The 15,402-nt window shown below is 49.8% G+C and overlaps 1 protein-coding gene across 1 annotated transcript in view; it reads left to right on the top strand.

The window, feature by feature from the left end:
- The window catches only part of FRMD4A (FERM domain containing 4A), a 367,232-nt gene extending 353,581 nt beyond the window's left edge, over nucleotides 1–13,651 (top strand). The window contains exons 21-24 of the mRNA XM_066550978.1: nucleotides 416–580; nucleotides 2,263–3,122; nucleotides 5,745–5,841; nucleotides 9,927–13,651. Of these exons, the coding sequence (XP_066407075.1) occupies nucleotides 416–580; nucleotides 2,263–3,122; nucleotides 5,745–5,841; nucleotides 9,927–10,029 (1,225 nt within the window). The 3' untranslated portion in view covers nucleotides 10,030–13,651. The remainder of the gene's footprint in view (nucleotides 1–415; nucleotides 581–2,262; nucleotides 3,123–5,744; nucleotides 5,842–9,926) is intronic.
- Nucleotides 13,652–15,402: the final 1,751 nt, after the last annotated feature.

Raw genomic sequence — 15,402 nt, forward strand, 5'->3', positions numbered from 1 at the left:
GGCTTTCCTGTTTCATCTTCCCCAACACCCCAGCACAGAGATATTCCCTGCTGTCAGGAGGGACAGGTGGGAGCCCTTTCAGAATTTACAAAGTTGTCCCTTACTAAAAGGAGACTTTTGGCCAACAGGCAGGTCATCAAAACAGGCTACAGCCACATGATTGCTGTTTGGTATCTCAGTGTTATTCTACAAAACATTTAGAAGGGTTGGATGGTGGATCATCTGAGGGCTTTGACAGGGCTTGGCCTTGACCTCTGGCACCACAAGGGCTGGGACACAAGCTCAGAACAGTGGCTGACCCAACTCCCACTCACCCCTGCAAGATCCCAGGCACGTGCCTGAGATCTGGAAGGATGTGTGGGAGCCACTTCCCCAGATTCCTGTGGGAGAGCTGAAGCAGGGTGTTTCTCTGCAGCAGCCACAAGCGGTTCCCCAGCAGCGGGAGCTGTGCTGAGGCAGGAGGCAGCAGCTCACTGCAGAACAGCCCCATCCGGAGCCTTCCCCACTGGAATTCCCAGTCCAGCATGCCGTCGACGCCGGATCTGCGGGTACGCAGCCCGCACTACGTCCACTCCACGCGGTAAGTCATGCCAGCTCCAGCCTCACCTTGCTTACCCTGAAATAAATTGGCCTTGCTTTATCCTTCCCTCAGGGTATGGATTAATTCCCAGTTCAGGAAAGGACACAAACCAGTCCTGTTCGCATAAGAGGCTCATGTGCTTGTGCCAGTTGAGAATCTCTCCTGAACTGACATCCTGAAATCCCTTCAGATAAACACGATTCTGCCCCTCATCCCTTCCCTGAAGTGATCAAGCTTTTCTTTGCTGGGACCTTTCATCTCAGACTGTTTATCGGTTCTACAGGCCACTTTTAAAATGCATTTGGTGCTACTGCTTAAGTTCTGCAGTAAATTCCTCCATGGATCCAGTTGGAGAGAACATGTTTCTTCCTGTCTGATACAAAATGTTGAATAGTGTTAATTTTCCTTCATGGATAAAATGTTTGCAGGAGTGTAATGTTATGGGGAGATCACGAGCAATCCAGCCAGGAACCCAGGTGGCAGTGGAATTTAGCCCAGGGTTGACAGAGGAAAGAGCTGAAGTGTGTAAGGGAGATGATTGGATGTGTGGGGCCAAACTTCACTGTGATCTTCAGCAGGATTTTTACAAACTGTCAGCTTCATTGCTCTTTTGCTTTTGTGGCAAGCACTGTGGCCACTGCAGGGAGCAGAACTGATCCAGAGCTGTGTTCTGGTCTGTGTCCTGCCCTAAGGGGAAGTGCTACCATCATTTAGCTCAGAATAAATCAAGAGTTATGCCAACACATCAGCCTCGGGCAGAGACAATACAAGGCATTAAAGCTCTGGGTTAAATTTGTTACAAACTTTTGGCTGAGGGTACCTGTCAATGGTGCAATGTCTGTTAACCCTGGAGCCAAGCTGTATGAGAAATGAGCTTGGCACAGGGCTTGAAAAGTGGCCTTAACTGAGTAGGGGACATTTGGGTGTTTGAAACAACCATTGCTCAGTCTGTAGCTCATTCATGAGCTACATGCCCTGGCCTTAGCCATCCATCATGTAGATCTGTTTCTGCTCCTTGAATGGATGGGTGGAGCTCTTCAAACAGCTGGGGTGAATAGAGACCTCCCAGACTTGGCCATGAATCAAGCCTTGTAAACTGTGATTTGGGGTGGTTGCCTGAAGGGCTGTCACCAATGATGTGCATTACCCATGGTTAGGCCCCAGTAGCACCAAGCTGATTGGCAAGGGGTGACTTTTTCAATGGCCAGTGGAGAAATCACAACATTCAGGACTAAGTATGGGCAGTCTGTCTGTCTGTCTGTCTCTCATCAGGTGGATTGTGCCCATGCAGGACTTTCATGGGCCACTTGCAAGGGTATCTCACCACATTTGTGGTCTGTGAGGTGCCAAGGCTTGAGGTTCCCAAGCTTTACCCTTCAGACTGGGCTTTTCCCAGGGTGGCATGCTGCAGAGGAACTGGATTGGGCAGGGGTTTATGTCCCTCATGGTGCTGCAGACTCAATGTCACCACCAGGGAACTGGAGAGGAACAGGAACAGGACCCAATCACTCAAGCCCTGCAGCAGGGAAGCAGATTGCATTGCAGGCAGCAGCCCCAAGCAGTGCTGGAAGGGTTCAGGTTTTCAATGCCCTCGATTCCTTTGGTGTCTGTGTGTATGGACAGGGATGGGGAACTATTCAACCTGTTGACTTACAGCCTGCTTTTTTTCCTGGTGCCTGCAGGTCAGTAGATATCAGCCCAACCAGACTGCACAGCTTAGCTCAGCACTTTAGACACCGGAGCTCCAGTTTGGAGTCACAAGGAAAGCTCCTGGGCTCAGAAAATGAGACAGGGAGCCCTGATTTCTACACCCCAAGGACTCGTAGCAGTAATGGCTCTGACCCCATGGACGACTGCTCTTCCTGCACCAGCCATTCCAGCTCGGAGCACTACTACCCTGCTCAGATGAACCCCAACTACTCCACCCTGGCAGAGGATTCCCCGTCAAAAGCCAGAGAGCGGCAGAGGCAAAGGCACAAATCAGCAGGAAACCTGGTCTCTTCCAATTCAGGGAGCATGCCCAACCTGGCTGCGAGGAACGGGACGGGACACCACCGTGTCTACCTGCACAGCCAGAGCCAGCCCTCCTCCCAGTACAGGATCAAAGAGTATCCCCTGTACATCGAGGGCAGCTCCACGCCCGTGGTGGTGCGGAGCCTGGAGAACGACCAGGAGGGACACTACAGCGTGAAAGCACAATTCAAAACCTCCAACTCCTACACGGCAGGGGGAATGTTTAAGGAGAACTGGCACGGGGATGAAGTGGACTCTGTCAGGCTCACCCCATCCCGCTCCCAGATCATAAGGACTCCATCTCTGGGCAGGGAGGGCCACGAGAAGGGCTCGGGCAGGACTGCGGTGTCGGACGAGCTGCGGCTCTGGTACCAGCGCTCCACGGCCTCCCACAAGGAGCACAGCCGCCTCTCGCACACCAGCTCCACCTCTTCGGACAGCAGCTCCCAGTACAGCACATCTTCTCAAAGCACCTTTGTGGCACACAGCCGGGTCACGAGAATGCCTCAGATGTGTAAAGCAACATCAGGTGAGAGCCAGGCCCAGGCAGGGGCGGGAGGGATGGGAGCCTCATTCAGCCCGGGTCAATGCCAGGTGTTACACCCCAGCTGGAGAGCAGTACCAGGACACAGCACGTTATCACAGTCTCAAGCTGCACCAAGGGAGATACAGGCTAGAATTAGGGAGGAAGTTTTTCACAGAGAGTGGTCAAATACTGGAATCATCTACCCAGGGAGGTGGTGGAGTCACCATCCCTCTATGTGTTTAAAAAAAGACTGGATGTGGCACTTGGTGCCATGATCTAGTCGAGGTGTTAGAACATGGGTTGGACTCGATGATCTTAAAGGTCTCTTCCAACCTAGAAATTCTGTGATTTGGCCTGCACACACTGCTCACCAAGCCTGGAGGTGTAACACTGAGGGGCAAGCCTTGCCCAAGACATTCATCAATGGGAATGTTTGGAAACATCCATGGAAATCATCACTTTGCAATGATGGGCTCAAAAGACAGAGAGGGACCAAAGCCTGGTTATTGCCAGGTCTTTCCTCAGAGTGCAGTTGGGTTTTGGGTGATGGCACTAGAGGCTGAAGGTGACAAATCTATGGGAGCATCACTATTCATAATCCCAGCAAGGGGAGCAATGAAGCAAGCAGGGGCTCAGCACAGACTAGGAGAATATATGTACTCAGTGAAACACCAAAAGTATGAGAAAGGTTAAGTGGGGCATCCCAGCCCCTCCACCCACCATGAAAATGTTTGAGCAATGACATCTTTGTGTACTGCTGAGACTTAGTTTTCCCATGCAGCTCCAATAACTCTGCTGATAATACCCTGAAACTCAGAGTGCTGCAGTTTATGCAGTATTTTGCCTCTGTATTATGTACAGAGCGTTGCTGTTAATATTAAACATATATGTTACGTACACCTCTGTGCTGTTAATATTAAATGGTAAGAAAACAGTCAAATTCATTACACTGGGAAGGAAGGCTGCCATGTGTGTGAAACAGTCCAGGGTTAAATATTTACTAGCCATCAGTCACTCCTTGTCCAGCCAGTGTGGACAGATCAAGGACTTGCTAAAAACCTGAGCCACATGCCTCAGCCTCAGCATGGGCGACACCATTGCCCCAGCTGCACTTGCCACTGCCTCCCAGGCAGAGCAGTGCATTGTCCACCCATGCTGGCTGCTGGCCTTCTGCCATCCCAGCGTGGTGTCCAGTCCATGGTGAGCCCCACCCTGGCACCAGGGGGGCCCTGCACTCGCTGCCAACTCCAGTGTGGAGTCAGAGGCTCCTTGTGGGCCACCAGCAGCTCCCCAAGAAGGAGCTGGTTGATGTGTGATGCCAACACTCTTAGGAGTACCAGGGGAGCACCAAGACACAACTGAGTAGCTGCTAGAACCATCCTGTGTCTCACTATGAAAATCTCTCTTCCTCCCTTTGGTTGATGGGCATTTCAGTTCCATGCAGCAACAGAAAATTCTTGAACACTGGAAAGCTTTTGGTTAGCCTTGGAAATGGTACCAGTTCAGGAAAATGGTGGGTTGGGGTGAGACCACATAAAGATCACTGTCAGGCAGTCCATTCCCTAACTCATCTGGGTTTTAAACCTGAATGTGATACCTGTGCAGCCCAGGAATGTTCAGTAATCACAGCATGGCTTGACCACTTGGCAGCATAGATTGGTTTTGTGTTCAGAGTCTGTTCCCAATCACAGCTATGGGAGGATACTGACCTCAGGAGCTGTCAGCTCCAGAAGCAGATTAAAATTTGCTTTGCCCTTTAGGTGTCATTTGGCAGCAGCTAAAGAATTTAACAGCAGAGAGAGGGGTGCCAGACAGAAGCCTCCATCATTTCAGCAGATAGGTCAGTTGGGCTGCACACTGTCCTTCAAAGAGGATGAGACTTCTAGTCATGTATTACATTCTAGGCATGTGTTAAATTCAGAGGTCACTGTATAGACTTGAGGAGGAAGAAAGATTAGTGAGGTGGTTTTATTTGCTGGACCCTCACCAGGGAAATTTCCCCAAGAGCCACTGCCCATTTATAGTCCAGCTTGCTTCTGTCTTTGTTCAATCATGCTGAGCCTTCCTTTGGTCCCTAATAGGACTGTCAACAAAGGCAGGCATTTTTTACAAACCCACAGTGAAAGGGAGTTGTAGCTTTTGAAATCTTCGCAGCAGTGTACTTGTCCAGGCTCTCACCACTGCCAGTCCTGGCTCCTGGGGATACAGAGCATCTCCCCCCACCCCTGGAAACAGGAGGCTGAGCCGGGCAGGCTGAGCTCCTCCACTTCAGGATTATGGAGTCCAAGCCGCAGTAACCGAGTTTCTGTTCTGGGAGAAGGTGGTGTGTGCCAGGCCAGGATCAGGAGAGCCTGGGTGGCTGTGCTGAGCTGGAGACTGAGTGTTCCTGCAGAGCTGAGGGCAGATCCAGCCCGTGACGTGCAGCGGTGTCAGCACACACAGGCTGTGCTCCCGTGCCGTGTTCGGGCACAGTCACCCAGGAACGGGGCGAGGCCTGTCCCAGGCTGTGTTTGCTCACAGACAGACATGTTCCTGCTGGTCTGACCAGCTGATGCTTCTGAAGCACCCTGACCTTTGTGTTCTCCCCTCACCAGTCGTTTTTCTCCACCCTTGGTTGTTTTCCAGCTGCCTTACCTCACAGCCAGAGGAGTTCCACGCCGTCGAGCGAGCTCGCAGCCACGCCGCCGGGCAGCCCCCACCACATCCTCACCTGGCAGACTGGGTGAGTGTCTGTGGGGGCAGCTCAGAGAATCCACCTACCTCAGTGCCAGTGGGAAAAAGCTCCCCACACACTGTTGGGAATGTTTCCCATGTGCTCCATAGCCTACATCCACATGGAGCATTTCCAGTCCCCCACTTGTGCTCTCGTGGTGATGGAGCTCTGGTTTAGGCTGAGCAAGACATGGCTGAGTCATCCACACCCAGCACTGCTCCAAGCAGTGTCAGATCCACAAGGAAAGGAGCCCTGCAGGTTCCTCCTGCTTGGACTGTCTCCTTCCTCCAGTCTTCTTCCTATGTTGAAATAGCTGATGTTTCTTTTTTAGCAGCCATCACACTGGCTGTCCACACCAAGACCTTGTTCAAAAGGCAAGGTTGGTGTCTGCCATACCTGTGTGTGCAAAAACCTCATTTTTCTGCTCAGTTTTCCCCAGCAATGTGTCTGCATGACTTTTAAGGGCATCTTGTTTCAGCTACCACTGACATGAAGGTGCTTCACCAGAGTGTGAGGAAAGCATTACACACCCATAGCCATTACAATTGTAAATACAGTAATTGTGTTCTTTGGCACCTCTTTACCAGGCAGGGAGTTCCAGGAGTAAATAAACAGCCTTTTGCAAGCTCCCATGGGTATTCTCTAGCACTCTCTGTCCAGCAATTCTGTCCTGCCATGTGAAATAAAGGTCATTTCCAGATCCCATCTAACTCAGCACATCCAGTGGGATGAGATTTTGGCGAGATCAGCTAGATCTGACACTACAGTCCTCAAAATACCCCAGTGCTTTGAATAGGAAAACAGAGCTGATACCCTGACTCATGAATTGGAACTAACTTTGAAAACATTTCACTGTGCAGCCACTGGAAAATCCCCTGCTCTTTAGTTACCCATGTCACCTATGACCAGGTTTGACCTCTGGTTTTACTCCAGCACTGTTTGTGACTGCACTTTAAATTGGAGCTGAGGAGAACCATAGCCACAACCCCTTAGGCTTACCTGGATTTTAAATTCACACATTTGACATCCAGTCTCATATGGTCTTTGAATGTGCTTTCAGCTTTAGAACAGAAAAATGTTCTTGGTCCCATTTCACTAAAAGTCATGGGATAGCAAGATAGGCAAAATGGTACCTGCCTTTACCATACACTGTAATTTCCACCATTTAGGTTTTGAGACTAAATTCAAATCTTAGTCTCAGTCTCCATCCCAATTCTAATTCTTCTAAATAACTCAGTGATCATCAGAATTAAAACTGGTGAGCAGCCAGCTGAGACATCTGTTTGGATAATCCCAGCTTTTCTTGTTTTTCCATTCAAGCTGTCCTGCACCTTGCATCTCACAGCAAAAATACTTTTAAGCTAAATTCTCAGCTGGTGAAAGCAAAGCTATCTGGATTTATAGCTTAGGCCCTGCACCAACAACCAGTGCAAAAAGAACTGGAGACAAATCAACACTTGTTTTGTACCTGAGCATAGCACCCAAGTGTATGTGTATAAATACAGGAGTGGATCCAGTCTGCCATTAGATGCACAACAGATTCCTCCACTGCAGGAGTGGCTGTGCCCTCCCAGATTGACAGTTCTCCCCAACCTGTTTTTGTGTCACTAACTCTTCCTAAAGATGATTCACCAACTTGTTTCCCCACTGGATTAATAAGCTCATAACAATGTCTGTGTCACTTCTTTTCTTTAACATTTCCTCTCTCCTCTTTCCTCCTTTTTTGCTCTCCTTTGTTCAGAGAAGCAACAGACAACTCACCCACTATGGATGAGTCTCAGTCTCCAACCCACCAAAGTACTGATGAATAGAGGTATAGTAAGGGAACGTTTTGTTCTTTCCTCCTCCTGCCCCACAGTCGGTGAGCACAGTGCAGTGTCCGGCCTCCTGCTGGAGCTGCCCTTCAGCTCTGTGCCCCTTTGTGTGCCAGCCAGGCTCCCTGCAGGGCTGGGGAGCATTCCAACCCTCTGTGCCTCTCCAGAGAGCCTCTGCCTGTGGCACTGTCCCCTGTGAGAGGGACATGGGGCCAGCCTGCTCTGTGTCCCTGCCCTCCCCTGTGAGAGGGACATGGGGCCAGCCTGCTCTGTGTCCCTGCCTTTCCCTGTGAAAGGGACTCAGGGCCAGCCTGCTCTGTGTCCCTGCCTTTCCCTGTGAGAGGGACTCAGGGCCAGCCTGCTCTGTGTCCCTGCCTTTCCCTGTGAAAGGGACTCAGGGCCAGCCTGCTCTGTGTCCCTGCCCTCCCCTGTGAGAGGGACATGGGGCCAGCCTGCTCTGTGTCCCTGCCTTTCCCTGTGAGAGGGACATGGGGCCAGCCTGCTCTGTGTCCCTGCCCTCCCCTGTGAGAGGGACTCAGGGCCAGCCTGCTCTGTGTCCCTGCCCTCCCCTGTGAGAGGGACATGGGGCCAGCCTGCTCTGTGTCCCTGCCTTTCCCTGTGAGAGGGACTCAGGGCCAGCCTGCTCTGTGTCCCTGCCCTCCCCTGTTAAAGGGACTTGGGGCCAGCCTGCTCTGTGTCCCTGCCCTCCCCTGTTAAAGGGACTTGGGGCCAGCCTGCTCTGTGTCCCTGCCCTCCCCTGTTAAAGGGACTTGGGGCCAGCCTGCTCTGTGTCCTTGCCCTCCCCTCAGGGCCAGCCTGCTCTGTGTCCCTGCTGAGGCTGAATGAGCACAGAAAGTGGGGAGGGAACAAATCTGTGGCTGAGGAGAGCTGAAAGCAGCCTGGGCAGAGCTGTGGGGACAGTCTGGGAGCAGCCTGCTGGGGACACCAGGGTGAGCTCAGCAGCCCTGGTCAGAGCTCCCAGGCACGCTCCAGCCACAACTCCATCACACCTTCCTCCTCCCTCCCTGCCACAGAGCTGAGGCTGTGTGCAGCACCAGCAGAGAGGTTTTATGGAACAAGGAGCAGCCCTGGCCCCATTCCTGTGGGAAGACAGAGGGGGAAGGGTGGAGGGAACAAAAAAACCCTCAGAGTATTTCTGTTTTAATTAAACTGCCATCGCTGTCTGACACTCTCATTTGAATCTACATCCATTCACAGCTGGCATCTGTCAAGTACTTCAAGCCCAGCTTTCTAGAGTTATCCCATAAACCTCTGTACTCCAGCACTGAGCTGGGAAACAAAAGGCTCTTTAACATGCAAATGTCGATGCCCTTGCTCAGGTTCCTCTCAGACACCAATCCCAGGGAAACCAGGTGGAAAACAGGGCAGAGGAAGCAGGAACTGCACCAGATGTGAGATCAGTGCTGTGAGGTGGGGAGGGAATGCAGGAAGGAGTGAGAATCCCTCAGTAAACAGAAAAAATATGCATCTCCTGCCTTTGGCCTCAAAACAGTCTCTGGTTTGGAAGTTGGTTCAAATCTAAATGTGAGGGAGAGACATCAATTCTGGCTATGACTGCACAGATAATAGCAGTCACTTTTCAAAAGATCCAGATTTTGCCCTGTTTTCCTCTGGGAAAGAGCTCCACAGCCTAAGCCAGGAGCTGATGCTGGGTAGAGCTCTTAACATAAATAGCAGAGAAAATTCTTATTAATTGTCTCACCTATTCAGTACAGGCAAAGAAAAAGCCAGGCAGCAAAAGAAGCAGTACTTTGTCAGGAAACAGCCCCAGATGAGGACTAGGCCCCTGCAGCAGAACATGGTCCTTTCCACATCAGACCTGGCATGCTCTGACTAGTCCCCTCCTGGTTCATGCCTGGAAAGCCACATCACTCTGGGACTGCTCAGTGATGCACAAGGCTCTGCCCAGAGCAGAAGTGCTACAGAAAGTGCCACCACCCTCCTCCTTCAGTGTTCCCACTGGGTGGTACAGCCCATGTCCGAGTGAGCTGCTCTAAGGAGTTGCTCCCTGGAGAGCATCCTATAGAAAAATCTCTATCCCAGCTTCCTGCTGAGCAGGACAGCAGGCAGAGCCTCAGGCAGGGCAGAGGCACAGCACTGCTGCTGTACCCAGGGCAGGGGGGAAGAGGACACAGGCAGAGTGCAGTGGGGTCTGTGAGTGCCCTGTGTTCCTCTCCACCCATAACACAATGTTTTGTGCTCATGGTTGAACTGCCCAGGAGCACTCACTGTCCTAACAAAGTTTCCTTTCTCCTGCAGGAACTACAATGATAGCTGTTTCCTGGATTCTCCCCTCTATCCAGAATTAGCAGATGTCCAGTGGTATGGGCAGGAAAAAGCCAAGCCTGGAACTCTAGTGTGAACCCCTGACCTCAAGTTAATCATATCAATGCCATTCTGAGATCACCTCACTGCCTCTCATTTGCCTTACCCAGATGCACTGTCACCCAGCACCAGCTTCAACTCTAAGCACTTTTCTCACGATGCAATTCCAGACAACATTTGTGGGACACCAGCCCTGAGCCATACACCCTGGCAGAGCAGCACATCCCACTGCCACAGGGTGCCCATCCCTCCCATGGCCACGGGGCAGCAGGCAGAGAGGAGCAGCCATCTGCAGAGTCAGTTTCAAAACTGGGTTTCCTTTCCTTCCAAGGCTTGTATCAAAGATTAATGTTCCACAGCACGTAACAGCAGCAAGAGTTCCATGACCTCCAAGCTGAAGCCAACAGTATTAGTTTGAAGGGGGTGGGAATAGGACAGAGGCTGAGAAATGGAGACCATATTCCTGAAAGTGCATCTGTTCTGAAACAGTAAATCCCATCACTTCAGAGACGTGTCGGTCTCACAATCAGGTCAGCACTGCCAAAGATCTCCACACCACTGTTGGCAGGATGAGTTGCTCAGCAAGTTCTAGCTACAAGAACATCTCCCTTCTTTAACTCGATGGCAGACACGACCACCCCTGCAAAATGGCATTTCCTTCTTCATTTGGAGTCCACCTACACACAAGCAAAAGAAGCCCCTGTGCTGCAGACACACCCGAGGTCTGGGCTGGTATCACAGCATCGCTGTCTGCGAGCCACTCCTGAACTGGACAGACAAGGTTTACAAAGGCATCACCTGAAGCAGAGGCGAGTACTGCACTCACAGCATCTCTGTGCCTGGCACAGAGTGCCCACCAATACATGGAGAGGTTGGGATTGTATTGGTTGATTTGATACAGATAAAAATTGCCAAAAAAACCTTTCCACAAGCAGACACAGCCGATAAATTGGGATCTATCTCTGCACAAGGGAAAGCACATCACGATCGAGCTGACGTGGCCAAGCTGCGTTCACGTATTGGTTCCACTCCTCTTCCCTTCGTTAGCACCAGTGTAGCAAAGGGCTCATCACCCGTGTGCTGCCGTGTGGGAGAACTGCTCTGGCCCCTGGAAGGCTCCTGGAGCACGGTTGGACAGCCAGCAGACAGGGAGATCTTCCCCTTGAGAGAGAGAGAAAGGGAAGCGACCGAGAGAGGCGCCGGACGAGCGGGAGCAGCACGAGCGCGGCCTGGAAGGAGCTGCGAGTTTACACATACTTTAGAGCAATGCTTTATACATGTCAAGCCATGGAACTTTCAAAGGCCTCAAAGACACTTTTGTAAGTAAGGAACAAGTGCACAATCTAGGTGGATGTTGAAGCTGGCACGTCTTTGTCTTCACCGCGGTGCTATGCTGTTTTTATTGCCACTCGATGGGGGCGGCGCCCGGCCTTCCCCCGTTGGTGCGTGCAAACGATGATTTCCTATGGGAAAGGCATTAACAGAAACGGCTGGAGGGGGTTACTTTGTGAAAAGCAGAAACTGAAGTTAGCTTTAGCTTAAGGAAAAAGGAAAAAAAAAGTGTGAGAGTGTGTATGTGTGTGTGTGTGTGTGTGTGTGTGTGTGTGTGTTCCAAGAATAACAACAGCGTCTACCAGACAAAGTAGAGCAAAACGTTTCAAATTAAACACCGCGACTTGGGGGGCTGCCACACCTTTTGGTATTAAGATTGCTGGAAAACTGCATTCCAGGCTTTAAAAGAGAATGGGTTCTGTGTAATTAGGCTTTGAAAAACGATGGGGTTTCTAAGCATTAATGCAAGCAGCTCATGCCAATTCCTTTCTGCAACTCACACCAGAAGTGTTGGCTTTGGTTCCCTGCACTGCTGCTTTGCATCCCTGGTGAGGTGGGGAGGAGGCTTTGCAGAGATGAGGCAGTGACAGGCAGAAAGGCTGTTAATTGTCCAGGGAAACCTGTGGCAGAGCCAGGATTGCATGGGGCAAGAGGCCAGGCTGGATGGGGCTCTGAGCAACCTGGTCCAGGGGAAGGCGTCCCTGCACCATGGCAGGGGTTGGAACTGGATGATGTCACTTCCAACACAAACCCTTCCATAACGCTATGATAAGGAAACTCTTTTATGTTCACACATGAAGCGTAAATTAATTACCCCTCTGAGAAAAACCCACAAAAACACTGGCAAAGGGTTTACAAAGGTGACCACACAAACCTTGTGCTTCTGGGCCTCCCTGAAGCATCACCCGGTGATGATGCAGTGCACCGTGACAGTAATTGAAGCCTTGCTTTCAGTTCTGGAAGAACAGCCAGTGGTGAGATTGCAGCCTTTATCTGGACAAGCAAAATGCTGTTTTCACCATCTCTTTGTGCTTTGGGGTCTTTAACGTGGGAATTATTTCAAGCTCCTAATTGGATTTTTAGCTGGATAAGAGATAGTACTGATTAATGACGTTTACTGATAAAATTTGGTAGCTGAAGTAAAAGGATTAAATAAGGACCAAATTAAGCTACAGCAAATAATTTAGCCCAAGGATTTTTAGGGGCTCTGAGCAACTGTCTGTTTTCTTTTTAATTTCCCTGGTAAGTGGTTTGGGTTTGTTTTTTTTTTTTTCTGTGTACCTTCTTTTAATTAAAAAGAATTCAACAACAGCGGCACTATGAGGCCTCTGGGCACTACAGGAAGAAACATTAATTCCTCCAAGACCAGCTCTGCAGTTTTGCAGCAAAGGTTAAAAGGTGGCAGCCCTGAAATTAAGGGGGAGAAATAAAAATATTTAGCCTGAAATGCAAACAGGCTGGAGTGGAAGAAGAAGCTTTCTAGAAACGGATTGAGTTTTGCTTTGTGTTCTGCTTTTCTGGTTTGCAATCAAGGCACATGTGAGCAGCCAGTCTGGTAGTAAAGACAGATTAAGTAAAACAGGTTTTACTGTTTAGCTCAATTCAATTAAACACAAATGTACATAAAATGTTAATCATATGAGATTAACATATTAAGTATAACACAGAGGGGCATATACATAGCTATTATAGACAAGCACTTGACTACCAACTTAACCCCTCCTTTACTTTTTTATTTTTCAAGGCTCCATCTGCCATAAAGCCACAACCACGTTCAGTCTCTGTGTCTGACACTCCCTCTGTGTGGGCAGGAGCCAGGGGACAGCCCCTGCAGGGGCTGTGCTGGGAGGCAGGGTTTATTTTTAAATGATATTATATGCAGTCGAGTGTTGAAAATGTTGAATCAGTCCAATTTGTTTTCACTCTGTATTAGTTTTAGTTTCAGGCATAGCCAATCCCCATTCAGGTGCTATCAGATGACCAGTTACTGCTTAGTTAACTAGATGTAAAGTTTTACATATATATTAATGTCAATAGTTTTATTACAAGTTGTGTAAAATGGACTCTCTAGTTTAAAAAAAAGAAAAAAAAAAAGAAAAAAATTAGGTCTCTCCTGAAATTGACTTTAGAGCATGGAAAATGATTTTACTGGATTCTGTTCAACTGTAATCAAGGAAAAAAATATGTATGTTGTAGAAAAAGTTGCAGAATTAAAAAAAATCTGCTTTTAATTTATTCTTTTTGTATTAAGAATTTGTATAGTTACCTTTACATTTTGCAAAACGGTGTTGTCAACACTTCCTTATTAAAGCATTTTCAAAATGAAACCTTGCCATGGTCTCTTTGGGAGGGCAGAGCCCAGGCAATCCTTACCCCTGCTAGAGATGCTGCTCCAGATGTGTGCACAGCTGGCCAGGGTGTCCATGAGGGACCTGCTCCTTGGCTGACTGCAGGACACACTGGCATTGCCCCAGACAAGCCCATCCTGCAGAGATGCCTCGGGATTCAGCACCCAGCTGATCCATGCTGCCTCCTTGCCATGTTCTCCCAAGCACTGGGCCAGGGGCTCAGGAGGAGCAGGACTGTGACTGATGTCCCACCAGTGTGGGAAGCCAAGTCACAAATAATATTTACTTCCAAAACACAACTGGAAATAACTAAAATTAATGCTCACCTACGTGCATTGGATGCCAAGTGGCTGCAAGGCTGTTCCAGCAATGCCAGCAGCTGTGGGACAGGCTGCAGCACCAGCACATTCCCCATGCTCCAAGGAAGTGACTTCCCCAGGGAGCCCACTCCAAGAGGCTGCTCTGGCTCAGTAGGGCAGCAGTGCCCCCTGCACAGGGTTGGGGACATCACTGGTGTCCCCTCTTTGGCCACCCAGCACCCCTCAAAACCACAGGCAGCTTCCAACAGCCACGGAGTCTCACATGGGGCCTCCCACACTTGCCAGTGCTTCCTGCTCCTTCCATTTATTCCCACTGTCCAGGGAGCCTCTTCCCCTCCCAGCACCTCCTGTATCATGCACCCAATGCCCCCCACATCCCACTGGGAGCAGCAGCCCAGAGCCAGGCAAGCCCCTGTGACCATCACCCAGGAACAAGGTGTGTTCATCACCAAGTGATGTTATTGATGATGATGATGAAGTTCATCACCTTTGCCTGCAGTAAATCCCCAGGAGGGTCTGGGATGGACCAAACAGCCACAGCAAAGGATTTCAGACACCCCCTGCACTCTGGGATCTTGGCTCAGATTTCTTGACAGTGACTCCAGCAGTGCTGCACTCACTCTTCAGCACCTCAGCTTCCAGGGCAGGCTGCTCCAGGTCTGACACCAGCACTGCCCACCCTGCACCAGCCCTCTGGGAAGGCACCACGCTGTGTTCTCATCCCTGGGTGCAGGAGTCAGAGCACTCTCCTCCCCCTGAGAAGTGAAGCCACTTACACCCCAATCAGGTGCATTCTTTGGGCAAGACTGGAGTGATGGTGGTGATGTTATGGCAGCCAGCTGAAGAACCCAGTTCCTCCATTAAACTCATCTCACACACACCTACCCTAAGAACCTTCCCAGCAGCACAAATAGCAAATAGGGAATTGAAGGCATTGCTCAGCTTCAAGCAACAACAACAACAAAAAAAAAAGTGTTAAAAAAATATAATGGAATAACAAATGAGTTCAAGTGCTTGAATTTTGTAACTGTTAAAAAATTATAATAATGTGATTGCATCCCTGTGGAGGACAAAAAGAAGTTACAAGAAAAAAGGTCATTTATTCAATAAAAATAAAAATTCCACAGCAAAATCATCATAAGGTGCTTCATAGAGAAAATAAATACCCATGCAAATGCTTTGGCCATTTGATATCACAGCAGTTTCTGTTCTGCTCTGTCAGAAACAAACCACCCACCACTCCACAATCTAAGGAAATTCCCTGGGTGAATGGTCTCACAGCTTGGGAGAACTCAGCTTTGGGCTTTTTGTCTCCTTTCCCACCTAAATGCCATAATAAAATCCAAGTAATGTGGTGTTCTGCAGCATCCTGGGTCTAAGGGGCTCCAGGTAAGGGGCCATGTCATTCTC

This window comes from Molothrus aeneus, chromosome 5, assembly GCF_037042795.1.
Source record: "Molothrus aeneus isolate 106 chromosome 5, BPBGC_Maene_1.0, whole genome shotgun sequence".
Lineage (NCBI taxonomy): Eukaryota > Metazoa > Chordata > Aves > Passeriformes > Icteridae > Molothrus > Molothrus aeneus.